Source organism: Prionailurus bengalensis, chromosome E3 (assembly GCF_016509475.1).
Source record: "Prionailurus bengalensis isolate Pbe53 chromosome E3, Fcat_Pben_1.1_paternal_pri, whole genome shotgun sequence".
In the NCBI taxonomy this organism is placed as follows: Eukaryota; Metazoa; Chordata; class Mammalia; order Carnivora; family Felidae; genus Prionailurus; species Prionailurus bengalensis.
In genome coordinates, this window is record NC_057357.1 from 34,438,606 (window position 1) to 34,459,264 (window position 20,659).

The 20,659-nt window shown below is 51.4% G+C and overlaps 3 protein-coding genes across 8 annotated transcripts in view; 1 reads left to right on the forward strand and 2 right to left on the reverse strand.

Moving 5' to 3' along the window:
• The window catches only part of PMM2 (phosphomannomutase 2), a 30,438-nt gene extending 29,173 nt beyond the window's left edge, over positions 1 to 1,265 (reverse strand). Inside the window, exon 1 of one of the 2 annotated variants that reach the window (XM_043560564.1) lies at positions 1,125 to 1,265. In XM_043560564.1, coding sequence (XP_043416499.1) covers positions 1,125 to 1,190 — 66 coding nt within the window. In that variant the 5' untranslated portion in view covers positions 1,191 to 1,265. The remainder of the gene's footprint in view (positions 1 to 1,124) is intronic. The other variant, XM_043560563.1, reaches the window with a different exon arrangement.
• A 106-nt stretch (positions 1,266 to 1,371) lies between these two features.
• TMEM186 (transmembrane protein 186) lies at positions 1,372 to 16,756 on the forward strand. 4 transcript variants are annotated; one of them, XR_006294242.1, is made up of 4 exons: positions 1,388 to 1,457; positions 15,021 to 15,086; positions 15,523 to 15,661; positions 16,291 to 16,756. XR_006294242.1 is itself a non-coding variant. In XM_043560565.1 (2 exons), the coding sequence occupies exons 1-2, from the start codon at positions 1,455 to 1,457 to the stop codon at positions 5,638 to 5,640; spliced, it is 645 nt and encodes a 214-aa protein (XP_043416500.1). In that variant the 5' UTR covers positions 1,372 to 1,454; the 3' UTR covers positions 5,641 to 7,408. The 4 variants fall into 4 exon arrangements, 1 of the variants encoding a protein (XP_043416500.1); XR_006294243.1 differs by lacking the exon at positions 16,291 to 16,756 and having other exon boundaries at positions 15,445 to 15,545; XR_006294244.1 differs by lacking the exon at positions 16,291 to 16,756 and having other exon boundaries at positions 15,494 to 15,545.
• The window catches only part of ABAT (4-aminobutyrate aminotransferase), a 91,256-nt gene continuing 86,448 nt past the window's right edge, over positions 15,852 to 20,659 (reverse strand). For both annotated transcript variants that reach the window (XM_043560558.1, XM_043560559.1), the window contains exons 15-16: positions 19,835 to 19,946; positions 15,852 to 18,813 (exon numbers count right to left, since the gene is read on the reverse strand). In XM_043560558.1, the coding sequence (XP_043416493.1) occupies positions 18,692 to 18,813; positions 19,835 to 19,946 (234 nt within the window). In that variant the 3' untranslated portion in view covers positions 15,852 to 18,691. The remainder of the gene's footprint in view (positions 18,814 to 19,834; positions 19,947 to 20,659) is intronic.

The following is a 20,659-nucleotide window of genomic DNA, read 5'->3' on the forward strand; positions in this document are numbered from 1 at the left end:
AAGCTGTTGCCGCCACAAACAGTATGGAGGCTCTTCAAAAAATTAAAAATAGAATTACCTTACGACCAAGCCATTGCACTACTAAGTATTTATCCAAGAAATAAAGGGATGCTGTTTCGAAGGGGCACATGCACCCCAATGTTTACAGCAGCACTATCAACAATAGCCAAAGTATGGAAAGAGCCCACACGTCCATCGATGGATGAATGGATAAAAAAGATGTGGTATATATATACAATGGAGTATTACTCGTCAATCAAAAAGAATGAAATCTTGTCATTTGCCACTACGTGGATGGAACTTGAGGGTATTATGCTAAGTGGAAAAGCGAAATTAAACAGTCAGATAAAGACAAATATCATATGACTTCATTCAAATGAGGACTTAAGACACAGAAGGGATAAACACAAGGAAATGGGAGGGAAGCAGGGAGGGATGTGGGATTTCGGGAACATGGAGGGGGACAAAACATAAAAGACTCTTCAATATGGAGAACAAACAGAGGATTACTGGAGGGGTTGTGTCAGGGGGATGGGCTAAATAGGTAAGGGCATTAAGGAATCTACTCCGGAAATCATTGTTGCACTATATGCTAACTTGGATGTAAATTAAAAATTAACAAATAAAAACCAAAAACAAACAAACAAAAAAAAACACTCAGGGGTTCAGTGATTTGCTCTAAGTCAGACAGCTGTCAACAGAGTGAAGTTGAGACTCTATTAGGTCTGTTTGACCTGGAAACCTATGTTTTTCCTATTAGGTTGCAAGATGCAGCTCATAGGTGACAGGACTGAGGAGGGAACATAGCTGGTAAGAGGGCTGAGCTGGGGTTCAAATTCAGGGCATGCGGTGAGAGTCCAAAACTGCGTTTTCCAACCCCATACACGTTGTTTCCTTTCAAGGGTTTTCAGCCCGTCTCATCTCTCCGAGCACCCTGAGGTCTTGGGGATGTGTTTCGAGTTTCCGTTTCACCCCTGGAAGGCACCCAGAACGGAGTTCAGCCTTGCCGAGGAGGTAGGCGGCCCTCCCGCCCCTCGACCCCCACCCTGGGCGGCCGTCGGCCCCAAATGTGAACAGCAGGCGGCTCTGCACCCGCTGCCGCCAGCCGGCCGGGTGCCGCCTACCTGTCGCGGGGCGGTCAGGGTCCCGTCCACGTCGAAAAGGCATAGCGCTGGGCCAGACGCCGCCATGTCCCCTGTTTCCAGCCGCACTTGATGAGACTCGTTGGCAACCAGGAACTCGGCCCGGAACTTCCGGGCTCGGCCCCCGTGCCACAGGGCACGCTGGGAGAAGGAGGATCCATTCCCACGTGTCTGGGACTAGAGTCAGTTGGTCTTTAGGAACCACAAATCCCAGAATGCAATGCGTCGACACGCGACCTCCTACGGCCGAGCAGGCCCTCTTAGAGGTTCCGGGGGCGGGGAGAATCACTTCCGGCGGCAGGTATCCGCGCGATGGTAAGAAGGCGGGTGAGGGGAAGTACGGGGGGTGAAGCGCCTTGGGGGTCGTGGTCAAGGTTAGGCAGGCAGGCGGATTTCTGGGGTTCTGATTTGGAGGATCCGCGGGAGGGAGCTCCGGCGTGGGTTAAGGCTTGCTGTGCCGCGCCTTTCTACGCCCGGGCCACGTGGGCCGACAGGGCACTCTCCGATCATCACAAACCTGGGGTCCATTGAATGCATTTGAGAGCTTTGAAACCGTGATCTCATGTGGTATGTTGCGAACCCCCATTGTGAAAGGGGAAGAAACCGAGGCCCAGAGAAGTGAAGTAACTTACACAAGGAGCTACACCTAGTGAATGGCCCCCAAGTCCAAAGCATCTGTCGCTGCCCTACTCAGGGTGTAGAACGGTGCACCTAATAAAAACCTTGTGCTGTGGGTTGGCGCCTCCCATCCCCGCCTGCTTTGGTCTTCCCCCTCCCCCAAACAGGGCTAAGAAATCAGCGGTTCCCTTCAGCACCGAAGATGGTGCTTTAACCTGACAGAATGGGGAAGTTATTATGGTAAGTATCGCAGAGATTTGTTACCCATTTGGACATTTGTTGTTTGGCTTCCTGCTGGGGAAAACGTTCATATAGCCTTACGTCTTCAGTGCCCAGCCCAGAGTTGGTCGTCCCTAGATACGTGTTGAATGAATGAAGGCTGTGTCGCCTTTCTTGTACCTCTCTGAACTCCCTGAAGGATATAGGACCAGTTTGGGGGTCAGACTCTGCCACAGTCACTGGGTGTGTGTCTTTGGGTATGTTTCTCGCCTTCTCTGGGTTTAGTTTTCTCCGTGGTAAAGTACAGTTGACCCTTGAACAATGCGGGTTTGAACTGTGTGGGCCCACTTCTTCGCAGATTAAAAAAATACATATGTTGTGAAGTTTTTTTTGGAGATTTGCTCCAATTTGAGAAAACCAGCAGATGAACTGCATAGCCTAGAAATACTGGAAAAAAAAAAAAAGATGTATCATGAATGCATAAAATATATGTAGATGCTAGTTTATCATTTACTTCCATGAAGTATACACAAGTTTGTTACAAAAAGGTTTATCAAATGTACAGACTGTACATGGCATCATTCATAGTTGAGAGAAATGGAAACAAAGATGCAGTGTTAAATAACTGCATAAAATTAACTGCAGTACATACTCTACGACTGTAAGAATATCATAGTCACCTCCTCTTGCTGTGGTGATCTCAAGTGTTGTGATTTCCAAGCTTAAAACCGTGTGTTGCTAATCCTCTCCGCGAGATCAGTTCGTCACTCGTAAATTTCAAATGGCTGTAAAAAGTGATCCCGTGGTTCTTGCATATTTTTCATCATGTTTAGCGCAATACTATAAACCTTGAATAACACCATGGGACCCATACGAAACGCCACTGGTGATTCTGGAAGCGCTCCCAAGAGGCAGAGAAAGGTCATGACATTACAAGAAAAAGTCGAATTGCTTGACATGTACCGTAGATTAAGGTCTGCGGCTGCAGTGGCCCGTCATTTCAAGATGAATGAATCCAGCGTAAGGACCATTGTAAAAAAGGAAAAGGAAATCCGTGAGGCTGTGGCGGCAGCTACGCCAGCAGGCGCGAGAACGTTGCACTTTCTGCGAGACAGCTTTTTATCTCGTATTGAAAATGCAGCTTTTACGTGGGTGCAGGATTGCTATAAGAAAGGCATACCTATAGACTCGAACACGATTCGAGAAAAAGCAAAGTCATTGTATGACCACTTACAGCAAAAGGAAGGTGAAGGACCCAAGGCTGGAGAATTTAGTGCCAGCAAAGGATGGTTTGATAATTTCAGAAAGCGGTTTGGCTTAAAAAATGTCAAGATAGCAGGGGAAGCAGCTTCCCCCGCCCAAGAGGCAGTAGATGAGTTGCCACCTGAGGCACCCAGAGTCACCACACCAGAGGAGTTAACAGAGGGTGAGTCGGCGGAGGCGAGAGCTTCCGGACCGGTGCCGGATGAAGATGCGCGAGAAGCGGCGCCAGAAAACAAGTTGACGTTAGACAACCTGGCAGAAGGGTTTCGATTATTCAAGACGGCTTTTGACTTCTTTCACAACATGGACCCTTCTGTGATACGGGCACTGAGACCAAAGCAAGTGGTGGAAGAAGGGCTGGTACCTTATAGAAACATTTTTAGAGAGATGAAAAGGCAGAGAAGTCAAACGGAAATTACAAGGTGTGTCCGTGAAGTTACACCGGGTGTGCCTGCCCCTCTTGCCTCCTCTTCCACCTCCTCTAGCTCTGCCTCCTCCTCCCCCGAGACGGCCAGACCAGCCTGTCCTCTGCCTCGCCCGCAGCCTGCTCAGCGTAAAGATGACGAGGACGAAGACCCCTCCCACGTAATAAATACTAAATAGTCGTCATGCCGTACGACGGTTAAACTGACCTGGTGTGTGTGTGTGTGCGCGAGTGTCTCTGTGTGAAAATCTGGTAACTGTACGGCAGGAACTGTAGGACTGCATCATCGCCTGGGTATTCATTGGGCAGGACGTCATATGCAAGATTCGCCCGCAAGTGGATGGCCTGTCCTTAGAGGCATAAGGTGGGTGATAATTTAATATAAAATTAATGATGTGTCTTATTGTTTTGTCACGTTGCTCTCAAAGAGTTATGTTGGGGTCCAGTATGCCCCCCTCTCCTATCTGGAGAGACGGCATATCAGCCTATCGTCACAGCCAAGTGGTTTTTTAAAAAACAGTGTTTCCGGTAGTGTGTATTATGAATCCAACTGGAACACGGTAGGCCACGAAAACTTTCTAACCATTCATTCCTTAGTGTATAGGCGAGGCCCCTGTGAAACAGCCGTATGGTTACACAGGGTTACACTAGGCTACCATCAAAGGATCCTACTAGTGCGTCTTTGTTATCAATCCTTGAATCATCCTACTTATAAATAAATAGGCATCCCCCTTATTATCTTTCTATTTTTGTGTCTAGTGTTGGCAGGTAACAAAACACCTGTTGATGTTTCGTATCCTGTAAGGCAGTATTGATTTATGTACTGACAGACGATTCATCTTGTGAACAACATAAACTGAATGGTCTGGATAATACAGTACAGCTCCGTAAATGGGTTTTCTCTTAACGGTTTTCGTAATCTCGTTCTTTTTTCTAGCTGACTTTGCTGTAAGGATACGGTGTATGATACACGTAATACACAAAATATGTGTTAATCGACTTATCGGTTTAGGTCCTGGTCAGCCGTAGGCTATTAGTAGTTAGGTTTTTGAGGAGTCAAAAGCTACATGTGGATTTTTGACTGCATGGGGGTGGCCGTCCCTCACGCCTCCGTTGTTCAAGGGTCAACCGCAGGGGGTGCCTGTCTTGCACCGCTTGTATGAAGATCACGTGAGTTAAAGCATCTGGCTTTCTCTGTCCCTCTGTCTCTGGCAGTAACGGCAACCTCGCAGGGTTGGTGGGAGCTTGTGGGTGAGATGCTCCGCAAACGTTCGTCGCGTGATCAGCATGGCTGAGTTCCCTGAGAGCAGTGGTCTCCTTTCTCCCTTCCAGGCTGCCCTCCTCCGCGCTGTGCTTCGGCGGCCCGGCCCGGCCCTGTGGAGAAGGCCTGTCTGCGGGCTGTGGTGCCGCACAGCCACCGGCCGGGATCCAGGGAGGTGGGTGGGGAGCGGGTGCCCCGCCCCGAAGGAGAAAGAGGCAGGTGCGGAGACAGAGAACTTCCAGATGGTCTACCGGTTTGACGCCATCAGAGCCTTCGGGTACTTGTCTCGGCTGAAGGTGGCACAGACGGCCCTCACGGTGCTGGCCCTCCCGCCTGGCTGCTACTGGTACTCGCAGGGCTTCGTGACGCTTGGCTCCCTGTGTGTTGCGGGCGGGGTGGCTGGCTTTGCCCTGGCCATGCTCTGCTGGATGAGCTATTTCTTCCGAAGGCTGGTGGGCATCCTGTATGTGAACGAGGCGGGCACTGTGCTGCGGGTGGCGCACCTGACCTTCTGGGGCCGGCGGCAGGACACGGACTGCCCTGTGGCCGACGTGATCCCCATGACGGAAACCAAGGACCGGGCCCAGGAGCTGTTTGTGCGTATCCAGCAGTACAGTGGGAAGGAGACCTTCTACCTCACCCTTCGCTACGGACGCATCGTGGACAGAGAGCGTTTCGCGCAGGTGTTTGGGACGCTGGACTCCCTCAAGTGAATTGGGAGCTGGGTCTCCAGCAGGAAGGCCGAGGATGAAACAGGGGATCGGGCACCTGAAGACTTCGGCAGGGCCTCTGGGCACCCGTCTTTTGGGATGCACAGAGTCCTAAGACAGAAGCTAGTGATCGCGTTTCGGAAAGAGGCCCTTAGAACCAATTCATACTGCATTTGTGTGACATTTAGTCAGATAACGGCCAGAAGTTCACAGCTGGTTCTCGGAGGAAGCTGTGTCCGGTTCACTCAGGCAGGGCAGTGCTGTGAAATCGGAAGTCAGGGAGGTGAGGCAGAGCAAGCTCAGGACGTGGCTTGAGCAGACTCGGGTGCTGTCAGTTCTCAACTGCCTGGCCTGGAGTTCACCGTGTCTCTCAACCCTGGTTTTCCCATCTGAGAAAGGGAAAAATCCTGTCTCCTGGCATGGGTGTGAAAATAAACGGTAAATGTCAAGGTCAGTACAAAGGTGACTTGTGCTGAAAAGCTTCCAGGCAGTCAGTAGGGCTTACCCGAGGCCTGTGCCGCCCCCATCGGGCCTCAGCAGCAGGAAAGGACGGGAAGAAGCCCAGGTAGAGTTGGGTCGTGTGACCGTGGCGGAGGGTGCTGGCCAGGCGAGCGCCGCATCCCTTTGCCAAGGTTGTGGCCTGGGGCCCTCCTGTCTGAAGGCTCTGGTGGATAAAACCAGGCGAGCTGTGTTCTGGTGCGTTCTTTTATAAGCTAAAGCTAGTTGTGTGCACGATTAGTGGTTAGTAAAAGATGTTTGTTTCACAGTCTGTAGCAAAATAAAGAGGAAGGAAGATGTGATCACCAACAGTTCCACCACTCAGAAGTCAGTGACTAGATGCTTTATTGTGGGGACTTCCAGTCTTTTATTGTGTTAAAACACACGTCATGTAAATGTATTCCTTCAGCCATTTTTGAATGTACACTTCAGTGGTATTAAGGACGCCTACAGCGTTGTGCAGCCATCACATCTGCTCGTTTCCAGAACGTTTTCATCATCCCAAGGAGAAACCCTGTACCCGTTAAACGGTCACTCCCCATCTCCCCCTCCCTCCAGCCTCGTAACCAGTCATCTGCTTTCTGTTTCCGTGGATTTGCTTTTTCTGGACATTCCACGTAAACGGAATCGCCCACTGTGGTTTTGTGTCTGGCTTCTTCACCTGGCGTGATGGTTCCAATGTGCATCCATGCTGTAGCCTGTGTGAGAGCCTCATTGCTTTTCGTGGCTGGATAACCACAGTGTAGACCACAGTTTGCTTATCTGTCTGTCGATGGACATTTTGATAGTTTCCACCTTTTGGCTGTTGGGAACAGTGCTGCTATCAGAGTTGGCGCACGAGTCCCTGCTGTCGCTTCTTTTGGGGCTCCTGGATGCCGACAGGCAGACAGGCGGAAATATTGGATCTTATGGTGACTGTGCAAGTTTTTGAGGAACCGCTGAACTTTCCCACAGCCTCCATGTCCTTTTTTACCCGTCTCAGCCATCCACGAGGGTTCTGGCTCCTCCACATCCTCCTGATGGGCAGGAGGTGGTATCTTACCGTGCTTTCAGGCTTTTTAAAAACATAGATGTTATCCTGTACCTGGAGTTGGTTTTTTTTTTTTTTCTTCATGTAACATAGCTATCTTACTTGTAAACACATTAAAAATATTCTGTCACAAGAAGAAAAATACCTCATTACTATGTGAGATGCCTGATGTTAACTGACCTTGTCATAATCGTTTTGCGATATATACGTGCATAAATCATTACGTTGTACACACTAAGCTGATAACGATGTTATATGTCAATTCTATCTCAGTAAAACTGGGGAAAGTTAATTATTTTTGAAGGAGAGAGAGACCGAGTGTGAGTGGCTAACGGGAGAGAGAGTGGGAGACAAAGAATCCGAAGCAGGCTATGGGCTCTGAGGTGTCAGCACAGAGCCTGACACGGGGCTCAAACTCACAGACCGCGAGATCATGACCCGAGCCAAAGTCAGGTGCTTAACTGACTGAGCCACCCAGGAGCCCCAAATCCTCCTTAAAAAAATTTTTTTTTGTCTATTTATTTTTTTAAATATTTTAAAATCTTTGAGAGAGAGAGAGAGAGAGAGAGGAGACCGAGAGAGTGCACAAGCGACCAGGGGAAGGGCAGAAAGAGGTGGACAGAGGATCTGAAGTGAGCTCCGTGCCTACAGCAGAGAGCCCGATGTGGGGCTTGAACTCACAAGCTATGAGATCATGGCCTGAGCTGACGTCAGATGCTTAACCGGTTGAACCACCGAGGTGTCCTTTATTTTTTTGAAGTCGACTCCACACCCATCGTGGGGCTCGAACTCCCCAAGATCAAGAGTTGCACGCTCTACTGACTGAGCCAGCCAGGCGCCCCTCATTCAAATCATACTCTTTATGCAAAAACAAATTCAGAAATTGCAAAATATTCCACCGAGTGGATGTGGTTGGTCCTTCACTTTTTATTTTCTTTTTAAAATTTATTTACTTAGTGTGAGCAAGGGAGGAGCAGAGAGAGGGGGAAAGAGAGAATCCCAAGCAGGCTCTGCACTGTCACTGCAGAGCCCATCGTGGGGCTCTATTTCACAAACCATGAGATCATGACCTGGAGCCAAAATCAAAAGCCTGATGCTCAACCAGCTGAGCCATCCAGGTGCCCTGAAAACAGCACTGTTTAATTTGTGTTCAGTTTTAGTTAAAGATGCAAATGAAAGGTGGTAGGATCATGGATTTGAATTCTTTATTAAATTCCAGCTGGTGTGAATTCATTCCTGTGGTTGGAGACCGAAGTCTGGGGAGTGTGTGGTTGTGTCCCTCAGATGTTTGGGGACACTGGGCACCCACTGCCTGGGCATATCTGTGGTTTTCCCAGACACAACGGCTCTGCACACAGGAGAACCCCCATTGAGCAGTGACCCAGAGCCTGGGTGTGGGCCTGGGCGTCCCCGGGGCCTCTTTCTTCAAGGTAAATGGCATGTGGTTCCATTGACTTGTTTTATGCGACTTTATTTAAACAACTTTTTTTTAATGTTTACTTATTTTTGACAGAGAGAGACAGAGCATGAGCGGGGGAGGGGCAGAGAGGGAGACACAAAATCCAAAGCAGGCTCCAGGCTCTGAGCTGGCAGCACAGAGCCCAACGCGGGGCTCGAACTCACAGACTGTGAGATCATGACCTGAGGCGAAGTCGGATGTTTAACCGACTGAGCCACCCAGACGCCCCAATGCTGATTCTATTTTAAAACTACGACCAGAAGCTGACCACCTCTCACCCCGTCCACCTCCTGCCATTCTGATTCACACTGCCCTCGTATGTTCTCTGGGTTGTTGCAGCCTGCTGCTTCTATTATCCTTACCCATCTGGAGCCTGTTCTCACAGCAGCCAGTGAAAATAAATAAATAAATAAACAAACAAACAAAGCACGGCATTGCGGTAAAAACTGAAGTGCTCACCGTGGCCTACAAGGTCTAACGTGGTCTGGGTCCACCCCTATCCCCAGCTGTGTCTTATCCACAGCTCTGTCTTCAACCACTGCCAGTCATATCCAGTTTTCTGTTCCTTCAGTAATCAAGGATGCTCCAGCCTCAGGGTCTTTGCATTGGCAGTTCCCTCTGTCTGGAAACCTTTCTCCCCAATGTCTGTATAGAGCACTCTCGCGCATGTGTGCTCTCTCCCCCTCTCTCCCTCCCCTCCCCTCCCCTCCCCTCCCTTCCCCTCTTTCTCTGTATCACAGGTGTTCTTTATGCTCAAGAAGTTGTTAGTGAAGATTCACTTGTATAGAGAAGAGTCAGTTACATAGCAATTACATGTAGCTCTTGGTTTCCTTCCATACTGTTCCCTCACCCGCTTACCAGCTCCTTCAAAGACTGTGAACCCCTTTCCCCAAAGACAGTCTTTGCCTATGAAATGTCTCAGGCGGTATTAACGATTTGACTTTGACCTCATTAAAAATAAGAATTAACTCAAATAGTCCCTGGTGTTGGTCTAGTTCTAAGCTATTAACCTGAGTGAACGTCACCCCTGGAGATTTTAGTTATGTCAGGGGTGGGTCCCCAGAATCTGTGTTTTGACAGAAAATTCTGACAGACAACTCTGAAATGCAGCCAGGCTGGAATTTTAGTCTATTTCAGTCTATTTCTGAAATAGACTCTAGTAGACAGAAAACACCAGAGTAACTCATGCCTCTGTGGACTCTGTGTTCCCTGGCCAATTCTTTCCCCCCTTAAACAATACGTTCTCAGCTCTGGTTCTGTGTGCAGAATCACCTGGGGAGCTTTTTAAAAATATTGCTGCCCAGGCCCACGACCAGCCGTTGCCATGGTCAGGGCGATTCTTACCTGTAGCCTGGGTTGCCAGTCACTGCTCTGTAGTATCACCACCCTGGGAGGTGGAAACCCCGTCCTCACCAGCCCACCAGCCGTGGCATGAGAGAGCCTCCATTTCGATGTGTGTCTGCTCACACAGTACCAGCAGAGGGCACACACAGCAAAGGCATCATGCATGCGTTCATTTCCGAGCCAGAATCGCGATCTCCACCTGACCACGGCGGGACTTCAGCAGCACCACGAGGGCGGTCCCTGGGAGCCGCCCAGGCTCTCCGGATCGACACCAGCAAAACTAGCAAAACCTGTGCTGAGTCCCTAAGGACGGATTCCGGTAGATGCTGGGGGGTTTGAATCTTTGTGCTTCCCAGGTAACTCCAAGGCACCCTGACTTTTGAGAATCCCTGCATGGGATTTACCCTTCCCAAAAGCCGTGCAGCAGATGAGAAAGCAGTGTCTCGGAAAATGCAAGTGGGCTTTAGATGCAGGTGATGGATATGTGGGTGATTCCCCCACTTTGACAACAAATCCAAAATAATAATCTAATAGAAATACCCAAGGAGACATACGAAGATGTTCACTGAGTGTTCCTAATAGCAAAACAAACAGCAATGACAAAACTGGAAATAAACGTTTTTAAAAGAAAATTTTAAGGTTTATTTGTTTTTGAGAGAGAGACAGAATGTGAGCAGGGGAGGAGCAGAGAGAGAGGGAGACACAGAATCCAAAGCAGGCTCCAGGCTCTGAGCTGTCAGCACAGAGCCTGATGTGGGGCTCATACCTATGAACCGTGAGATCATGACCTGAGCCAAAGTCGGAAGCTTAACCGACTGAGCCACCCAGGTGCCCCTAAACAGTTTTCATTAGTAGGCGACACGGTTAAATAAATGTCGGTAGAGCCTTACTATGGAATATTGTATGGCCCTTAAAAAGAATGAGCTTGAACAGTGTCTGCTGATGTGGAAAGGTAACCATGGCAACCATGATCAGTAGAAAAAGCAAGTCACAGAACCAATAGAGTTTTGTGTGGTCTTGTGTTTGTAAAAACCCCCATACACTGCAAGTTCACAGTGGTTACTCTGGGGAGAGGGTGGAGGGGGGGGGGTGGAATGGAGGGAAGACACCCATCTTCAACGTTATAACCTTCCAATACTGTTTTTAAGTATTCACGATGAACATCTTGTCTGTCTTAACAAGTGAAAAATGCTGTAAAAAGCTCGAGATCTCTCAAGTCAGCTTTTTAGGTGAATCCACCGTGAATTCCCATGCTGGCCTTGGAAGCTGGGCTGACATTAGGAATCATTCCGTTGTGGAGAGCATCGGTGACATGGCTATGCCTGTCCCTTCTAGAGTGGTTTTCCTGCCTGTCTGCTGAGACCCGCCTGCACGCCCTGGGCTGTGCAGAATTTAACTGCAGGGAATGGTGTGGTCTGTGCTATGTCCATTTTCGTACAGTACTTGCTGTGGACTGAACATGTATATCCACCCCCACCCCTGAAAACTCCTGTGTTGAAACCGTAACCCCCAATGTGATGGTGTTTGGGGTGGAGCCTTTGGGAGGTGATTAGGGTCCCCTTCGTGTGATCAGGGCCTGTACGAATAAAGAGGCTGTGTGTGTGTGTGTGTGCGCGCGCGTGCCCCAAGGAAGGCCATATGAGGACATAACAAGGGGCCTCACCAACCAATCATGGCCTTGCAGCCTCCAGAACTGTGAGAAATCTGTGTTTAATGTTTAAGCTGCCCAGTCTATGGTTGTTGGGGAGGTCATCAAGAAGGCATGACTGCCAGTTGACCCTCAGGCTGGCCCTGGGCAATCGGAGGCTCCCCACCCCCTCCCCTGTCCTTGGAATGTAGGTTCTACTTGGCTTCTCTGTTTCCGGAAGCTGTCCAAGGACACAGCCTTGAAACAGTGATGTGGGGTTGAGGCCATCTGCACGGTAGACATGCCTGAACCCAGTTAAGGCCTCCACATAAACTCAAGATTCTGGCAGGTATTAGTGAGTCCTGCCACCTGCCCACTGGAGCGGCCTCCTCTCTCTCCAGCCTCTCTCTGCCTTCTGTGTATGGGACCCAGTCTCAGTTTGCACCCAGGGAGCTCGCGAGTGGGTTGTAGGCCAGCAGTGGTATTCGTATTCCGTCATAGCCCCCTGGGCAGACTGAGACATGGTCCCCCAGACCGCGGGGAGGTCAGCTCTAGCTGGGGACATCTGTGGTCCTACCTGCACTGGTGATCAAAGATGAGACTTCCAGGGCGCCTGGGTGGCTCAGTCGGTTGGGCGTCCAACTTCGGCTCAGGTCATGATCTCGCGGTCCGTGAGTTGGAGCCTCGCGTCAGGCTCTGTGCTGACAGCTCAGAGCCTGGAGCCTGTTTCAGATTCTGTGTCTCCCTCTCTCTCTGACCTTCCCCCATTCATGGTCTGTCTCTCTCTCTGTCTCAAAAATGAATAAACGTTAAAAAAATTTTTTTTTAAAGATGAGACTTCCATGTTACAGGGCCGGGTATCTACCATTCAGCGACCATGTTGAATGCACTCCCCAGAGCCGATGTGGGGGACTTAGCCGCTTGTGGGGGTGGGGGCAGCTGGGGGAAAATTGCCCAGATGGCCAGGGCTGGGGGCTTTCATTTCATTGCTGCTCTGTGACCTCAGGACTTGCGAGTCCCCAAATGGAAAGTAACAGGGTCCCTTTGAGCCCCAGGCAGAGTCCAACTTTTATGGCTTTGTTTTGCTCCTGTGGCATTCAACTATAAAATCCTGTCCGATTAATCAGGCAGGGCCATGTTTTACCAACTCTGGAGACAAAACATCCATTTTACTGATTAACAGTTGAGATACACTCCGAGACTCCGAGACTCCGTGGGGCTTGTATCTGCATTGGGAAGTAGGTTTACTGCTGTGAGCGGGAACTGTAAGGTTGACAGAAATGTATCATTGCGTGGAATCATGGGAGGCACTATGCCCTGCCACGTTGTAGCTGTGGCCGGAGAAGTTCTCCGTGTGCCTTGGGTTCTTCATCTGGGAAGCAGTGGCAATAAAAGTACCCACCTAAGGGGGTTGGGACGATCGACTTAGTACCTGGAATCCACCTAAAATAGCGCTTGGTCCAGGGACGCATTTGATACGTGCTAGGCTAGCAGGCTAGCATTACAGAGGAGGCTCAGGGGTGATGGGCCACCCAGCTAGAAAGTAGCAGAGTCGGGTCATTCCACTGCCGTATCCTGCCTCCCCAGCATGGAAGGAGAACAGAAAATAGGAAACAGTGCCTGGTTTTATTTATTTTTAGTTTTGAGAGAGAGAGCGAGTAGGAGAGAGGGGCAGAGAGAGAGGGAGAGAGAGGAAGATTCTCAAGCAGGTTCCATGCCCAGTGCAGAGCCTGACACAGAGCTCCATCCCACGACCCTGGGATCATGACCTGAGCCAAAATCAAGAGTTGGACACTCAACCAGCTGAGCCACCGAGGTGCCCCACAGTGACCATTTGTTTTTTTTTTTTTTTCAGCGTTTTTATTTTATTTTTGGGACAGAGAGAGACAGAGCATGAATGGGGGAGGGGCAGAGAGAGAGGGAGACACAGAATCGGAAACAGGCTCCAGGCTCCGAGCCATCAGCCCAGAGCCTGACGCGGGGCTCGAACTCACGGACCGCGAGATCGTGACCTGGCTGAAGTCGGACGCTTAACCGACTGCGCCACCCAGGTGCCCCACCACAGTGACCATTTGTAACAAGGAGTATTTGAGGTTTTGGTGCCTTCCAATCACCCACCGGCTCTAAGAAGGTATGCTAAGAGCTCACACTGATGTTGACCAGTTCAGATGGACCTTCCAAGTCTGGCGGCCAGGCTGGCTGTGAGAAAGGTCCTGGGGTGGAGGACAGCCCCTGCCCTCACCCGATCCCAAGCTGGCTGTGCGCACATACGCACGCATCTGTTGATACGCTAGTATGCCATCTTTCATACGTCTGTGTTTCAAATCCTAGCTCCTGAGCTGAATGGTTGGGCGGGTTCCCCCAACCTCTCTGAGCTTGTTTCCTCATCTTACAAGTAAGCACACAACGGGCTCCTGGGTGGCTCAGTTAGACGTCCGACTTCAGCTCAGGTCATGATCTCACGATTCATGGGTTTGAGCCCCGCGTCAGGCTCTGTGCTGACAGCTCAGAGCCTGGAGCCCGCTTCGGATTCTGTGGCTCCCTCTCTCTCTGCCCCTGCCCCACTCACACTCTCAAAAATAAACATTAAAAAAAAAAGTAGGCACAGCTCATAGGTTTGTCATGAAAATTATAAAGCACCTGCAGCCTATGCTTGCACATAGGAGATGGTCAACAAACGATAATTGTTACTGTATGTGATTATTTAAAATTTTTCTTTAATGTTTATTTTTGAGAGACAGACATGAAGCACGAGCGGGGGAGGGGGGAGGGGGGAGGGGCAGAGAAACAGGGAGATACAGAATCTGAAACACGCCCCAGGGTCTGAGCTGTCAGCACAGAGCCCGACGCGGGGCTCGAACCCACGAACCACAATATCATGACCTGAGCCGAAGTCGGACGCTCAACCGACTGAGCCACCCAGGTGCCGTTTATATGTGATTTAAAAAAAAAATTTTTTTTTTACATTTATTTTTGAGACAGAGCATGAACGGGGGAGGGGCAGAGAGAGAGGGAGACACAGAATCGGAAGCAGGCTCCAGGCTCTGAGCCATCAGCCCAGAGCCCGATGCGGGGCTCGAACTCACGGACCGTGAGATCGTGACCTGAGCTGAAGTCGGATGCTTAACCGACTGAGCCACCCAGGCACCCCAATATGTGATTATTTTTAAAATACGTTTTGTTTTGTTTAAAAAAAATTTTTTTTTAAGTTTATTTGAGAGCAAGCGAGCAAGGGAAGGGCAGAGAGAGGGAGAGAGAATCCCAGGGTCAGCACAGAGCCCAGCGTAGGGCTCAAACTCACAAACTGTGAGATCATGACCTGAGCCGAAACCAAGAGTCGGACACTAAACTGACTGAGCCACCACCCAGGCGCCCCTAAACAATACATGTAATAGTAAACCTTGCCTTTGACGATAATCTTATAGACGCGTTGAGTGTCCACGGTGGAAGGAACCTGGGAAACCATGCAATCCAAACCATGCAATTTGCAGGTGAGAAAAGTCAGAGCCACACGGGGGTCACTAACAGCTGGGAGCAGGAGCCCATGGTCCCCATCCAGGTTGGGTCCTAGACACTCCTGACTGGTGTGTTGGTCTCTCCGTCCCTCATGTCCTCGGCATGTTGGATTTCCCCCCTGCTCCGAACCTGCACCTCCTGCACCCCTGCGTGGAAATCCCCTGCCTCGCAGTGTGGCCCCAAAGGCCCTCTGGGGCCCAGTCCTGCCCGTTTCTTTGGTCTCTGACTCTTGTGGTCTTTCTCTGATCCACACCCTGGGATGCCTGCCCTCACCGTGCCTTTGTGTCCGGGGTCTGGAATGCCCTCCATCCTGCCTCCGAGTCACTGGTGCAGTTCCTGCTTGACCGTGAAGATGAAACTCAGGGACCAACTTCCACCCCAGCTTGGGGCCCGCCCTTTGTTAATGTGCAGCGTCCAGGGTCTGCCCGTGTCGCTGTGACCTCTGCCCCACCAAAGATGAGCTAAGCGGTGTCGCTGTGACCTCTGCCCCACCAAAGATGAGCTAAGCGTAAGGACCACGCCTTGTCCATCCCTGTGCCCCCGTCACATGGTAAGTCCTTGATGAAGCCTGGTGAAAATAATGGCCTCACAGTATGTCCTGAGTCCAGGCAGACTTGGGCAGGTAGAGTATAACCCCCCAAGACCTCCCTAAGAGGTACAGAGTAGGTGCTTAATGTGTGCTTGTCAGACAATTATTTAACAAAACTGTTTCCAAACCCAAAAAGGACACATTCACTCTGTTTCCATTATAAATTTTTTTTTTAAATTTAAGAATACTGATTAACACAGGAAACATTTAATTTCACGGAATTGTGCGTATGGTCATCAGTTACATTGTGACACGTTAACTTCTTTATCATTTATTCGCACTGTCAACAGAATACCGTAAACAAGATTTGAATGCATTAGTGGGTGGTGCTCCCTAGCTATGCTTCTCTACCATGAGCTGATATATGTATACATTTATATATATATGTATAGAGATAGGTATAGATATATAGATGTTTTAATGTGCACAATTTTGCATGGTTACTGTCAGTAAAAATTATAAAAAAACATTTACAATAAAAGTGAGGATGTGCTAAGACTTGCTATTACAGGACCTTGCTTTCTGTAAAAGACTTGCTGGAGAGAGTTACTAAAGTCTACAGCACTGATGGGAGATGGGTTCGTTCCCAGACCGTCGGCCACAGAAGCACTCCGCGGGCCCAGCCCGTTGTTACCCACCTCTCCATAGTTTCTACCTCGAGCCCTGCCGAGAGTCCTCTGCTTTGAAATCCTTCCAGCTATACCCCCACCCTGAAAAGAAGATGCCTCAGGAACTCCGAACACGCCCTGAGCCAACTAGAACGTGTTGATAAATGGCTTAAAAAGTTTCACGAGAAGTAACTTCCCTTGGTACGGAGTGAGTAAGTCTGGACATGACTTCCCAGATAAAACGATTTCATTCCTCGATGACTGCCCCGTGGGAGAGAACAAAATGTCTATGGCCACTCTCTCCACCAAAGAGAGCCCAGTTTCTGGTCGTGCCCTGGCTCGGAAACCTTTGGGACCCCAGGAACCTTACTGGATGTTTGTACCCAACGTTAAAGTTCTCCAGAGAAAGCGTCCTTATGCCAATAAATGAATTATGGTTTGGTTTGCATCTGGCTTGTTAAATAAGGCCTTGAATCTTGGGATATTGCCTTGGGATATTGAGAATCTGGATCCCCAGTGAAAGGTGCCAGACTGTGGGCTGAGGTGCCTTTGAAAGTGTGTTCCCTTTCCTGTGACACTCTTCCTTGCCTTGTCTGCTTGGAGAACTCTTGCTTGTTCTGCAAAACCCTGCTCAAAGGTCACTTTCCCCCTGAAAAGCCCCGCCCCTGGCGGACACTCCCTCTGATTTCCTGACGTCCTGTCCCGTACATTCCTCTCGGCACAGCACTTGCCCCTCTGCTTTGACTACTGACTTAAGAGTCTGTTGTCCCCGATGACATGTGAGTCCCTCGAGAGGAGGGACCATGTTGTATTTCCCCTCTGTATTCCTAGGGCTTTGCACTGGGCCTGGGGCAGAGCAGGTACATAAGGACAGTCCCATGAAGGAGTGACCGGTTAAAGGGACGAGTGAACAGACGAGTGGCATCCCGCAGAGAGAGGGGCGGACACCTCCATTTTGCTGGCAGAGCAGATAGCCTGACACACGACAGAAAACCAAAAAAACAACCGGTTTGAGGTCTTTGGATGATTAGTTATTGAAAGAACAAAGTGCCGAACCGGGAACCTTGATATGCCCCTGTCCCAAGCCAGCCGGCCAGGCAGCAGGGGGTGGGCCGGGAGGACAGCCAGATGCTCTTTTTAGGGGCATCTGAAGTCCAACGAGTCCCAAGAATGCCTGGCCTCCAGAAGAGGCCCCTGAACCTCAGCCACAGGCCAACTAAGCATTCCAGTATCCTCCGCCTGGAAATCTACACGCTCTTTCATGTCAGGAACAGCTGTCCTCTGGAGTGGCCAGTATGAGGATGCCACCTTGAACCAGGGGGCAATCTGGTTTCTGGGGGAGTTTTGGCACCCAGTGTTCTAGGTGTTTCTTGAGGAAGACACCTAGCTCAGCAACTGACTGCCTGTGATGGAGTCCGGCAAGGGCCGCGCACAAGTGGAGCAGGGGTGGGTGAGGAGAAGCTAGAGAGCCCCCCCGGGTGAGGGGTCCACAGGTCAGACCCCAGATGCCCCGGGGAGACAGGAGGACTTGGCTCTGCCGCTCCTGGGAGACTGGCTTGTGCTTCTGACCCTCCGGCTCCTGTGTGTCCCCTTGGATGCTCAGGCTGCAGTCCCGTCCCCTCTCCCCTGCCACCGACGTCTGGGTTCACATTTAACAGAGGGAACAGAGTGTGGGGAACAGAGGGTCGGTGAGTAAGAAGTGCCAGTAATGGCACAGAGATTCTCCAAGGCAACAGCCCGTCAAGGACAGAATTCACAATTTAGAGGGTCCCCAGATGCACCGAGCAGGGTGGCCCCAGTCGTACGTAAGGAGGCCACAGGACCCCTTCCCAGACCACAGCTCAATCCTAATGTCCTTGCTCTCCTGCCCCCGTACGATCTGTCCCGTCCGTCAATGAACTGTGCACGGCACCTGCTCAGAGCTCCAGGGCTGGGTGGGAGGGGACAGCATGTCTGCCAGGGCGAGGGGTGTCAGCATCCTCGGTCACAGAATATGGCACTTGAGAGGGACCGGAGCCCAAAAGTCCCGGGAGCAGCTGTCATTCCCTTGCCTGGCTTCCAAAGAAACGGTTGGGGTCGAGGTGGGCAGATATACGGCCAGAACCCTCATGGCCCTGCCTGAGACTACGTCCAGGGCTCAAGCAGAATTTCTGGGCTTACACCAATGTACATCATTGGCTCTGCAGGGAGGAGAATCAAAGCCAGCCCCTCCCGCCCATCCCCCCACCCCCCAAGCCACCACAGACGTCCCCTCCCTGCAAAGAACCCTATAGGTCACGCATTCGCCTCTGATCCTTTAAGTGAAAACATGAATTAGGCAAACTAATCAATTTGACAACTGTTGAGATCGGGGCTTTCTCAGAGCGCAGGGGAGATGGCTCCTTTACTTGAAGCCTGCTAAGATGTCACTGAAGATGTTGAGGAACAGGTGTGCGTGGTGATCCCTGAAGACCAGAGTGGGGCGGAACCGGATGGATTTGTCCCCGCAGCCTCCCAGCACCACGCCTGAAAGTGGGCGAAGGAGGGAGGTCAGCCGCCTGGGCTCAGAGCCACACGAGGGGCACCTCCCGTCCGTCCATCTGTCTTTGCCTCCCTCCCTCCCTCCCACCTCCAACACCTGCTCTGCTGCCCCTGGGCGAGGCCCACTGAGACCTAAGTCCCGAGGCAAAGCCCCTGCCTTCCAGGAGCTCGTGGAGGAGCCGGGACGGAAAGCGGCAAACAGATAAACGCAGAAGTGCAGGCGGGCAGCTCATGCGAGGGGCAGACTGTCACCCGAGAGGGACGGACCCGCTGATCTCAAAGGCGCCCTGGTCAAGGTCTCGGGGCGCCTCTGAAACTCCGTTTCTCACGGGGAACAGGAGGCGAGTTACCCCTGCTCCTCTGGGATCCTGACCCGGAGCAGAGTGCCTGCCACACATCCGCCCTCTGACCTCCCCACCTGGAAGCCCCTCCTCACGCCCCTCCTCACGCTCCTTTCCAGAGGCTTCCGCACCTCTGTCGGCTCCACCCTGCCTCCTGTAATTGCACCCATCCCTTCCTCTGCCCGCATGCCCCTCCCCACCTTCAGCTGGCCAACCCTGCTCATGCGGCTACACTTAAGGTAAAACACCTCCTCCTCAAGGAAGCCTCCCCTGATTTCCTCCTCCCGACACCTCCCCCAGCTATTCCATCCTTAGCCCCTTTTCGTGCCTCCTAGGGTGCACAACTGCAACCTATGGTTTATGAAAACTGTCTTCCATGCCCCCTTCCTGCTAGACCGGGAGCTCCATGAAGGCAAGGCCCCAACGGTCTAGTTCACGACCACGATTCTCTCCTGTGTCACTGCAACTCACCTTCTCAGTGCGTATCTACCGAGAGAATAAGTGCATAAGGAAATCCCGCTGCCCACGTTCTCTTTTGAGAAAGAACACTCAGACGCTGTCCAGTCCCCCTGCCGCCCCCTGCCCCACAGCGCCCGCACCAGGTGACGGGGGACGGGGTGGGGAGGACCCTGCTGGAGCTCAGCTTCCGCTCCCGGTGGACTTACCTTTGTTTCTGGCCATTGAAACGAGTTTGTTCCGTATGGACTCATCGGGAGTGTCGAAGGAGCAAAAAGTACCTCGTCCTCTCACCCTGCTGATGAACTGGGGGTACCGGGCCTGCAGCGGGGAGACAGGCCGGCGTCAGAGCCCGGCATCCATGCAGCAGCTGGGAGCTTCCTCAAATGCCCCCCTGGGTCTGGCCTTCCGGCCTTTGCAGGACCAGCCAGGACGGCTGCGGTGTCACAGGCTCGGGCCCTGGAGACCTCCAGTCCTGGGTTCAAAACCCACTCTGCCTCTTTCTCCTTGGACACCTGTGGGCCAGCCACGTAAGTGGCCCGAGCCTCAGTGGGAATTTAGTGAGACAAGATTCCTGCATCAGGCGCTGGGCCTGGTACTCGGCAGGTGCTTGGGAGACACCGGCCATCTTTACTTTCCTTTTCTAGAAAAGCGGTGGTTCTTCTAGAAGCAGCAGCTCAGCCTCACTGCAGGGTCTGAGGCTGGGAGCTGTCCTGGGCTGAACGGTGCCCCCCTCCCCAAATTCATGTCGACCTGGACACTGCGAAGGTGACCTTACTTTGAAATCGAGTCTTTGCTGATGCAATTAGGTTAAGAGGACATCATGCTGGACGAGGGTGGGCCCTAACTCCAAGGACAGGTGTCCCTGTAAGAGGGAAATCTGGACAGAGACACAGGCACACAGGGGAACACCGGGGGCAGAGGCCGGAAAGGGGCACCCACAATCCTTTGGATGCCACCAAGGCCTGCGGACCACCAGAAGCTGGGACAGAAGTGTGGCATGGGCCCTCCCCCACCCCTGCCCCGAGCCTCCA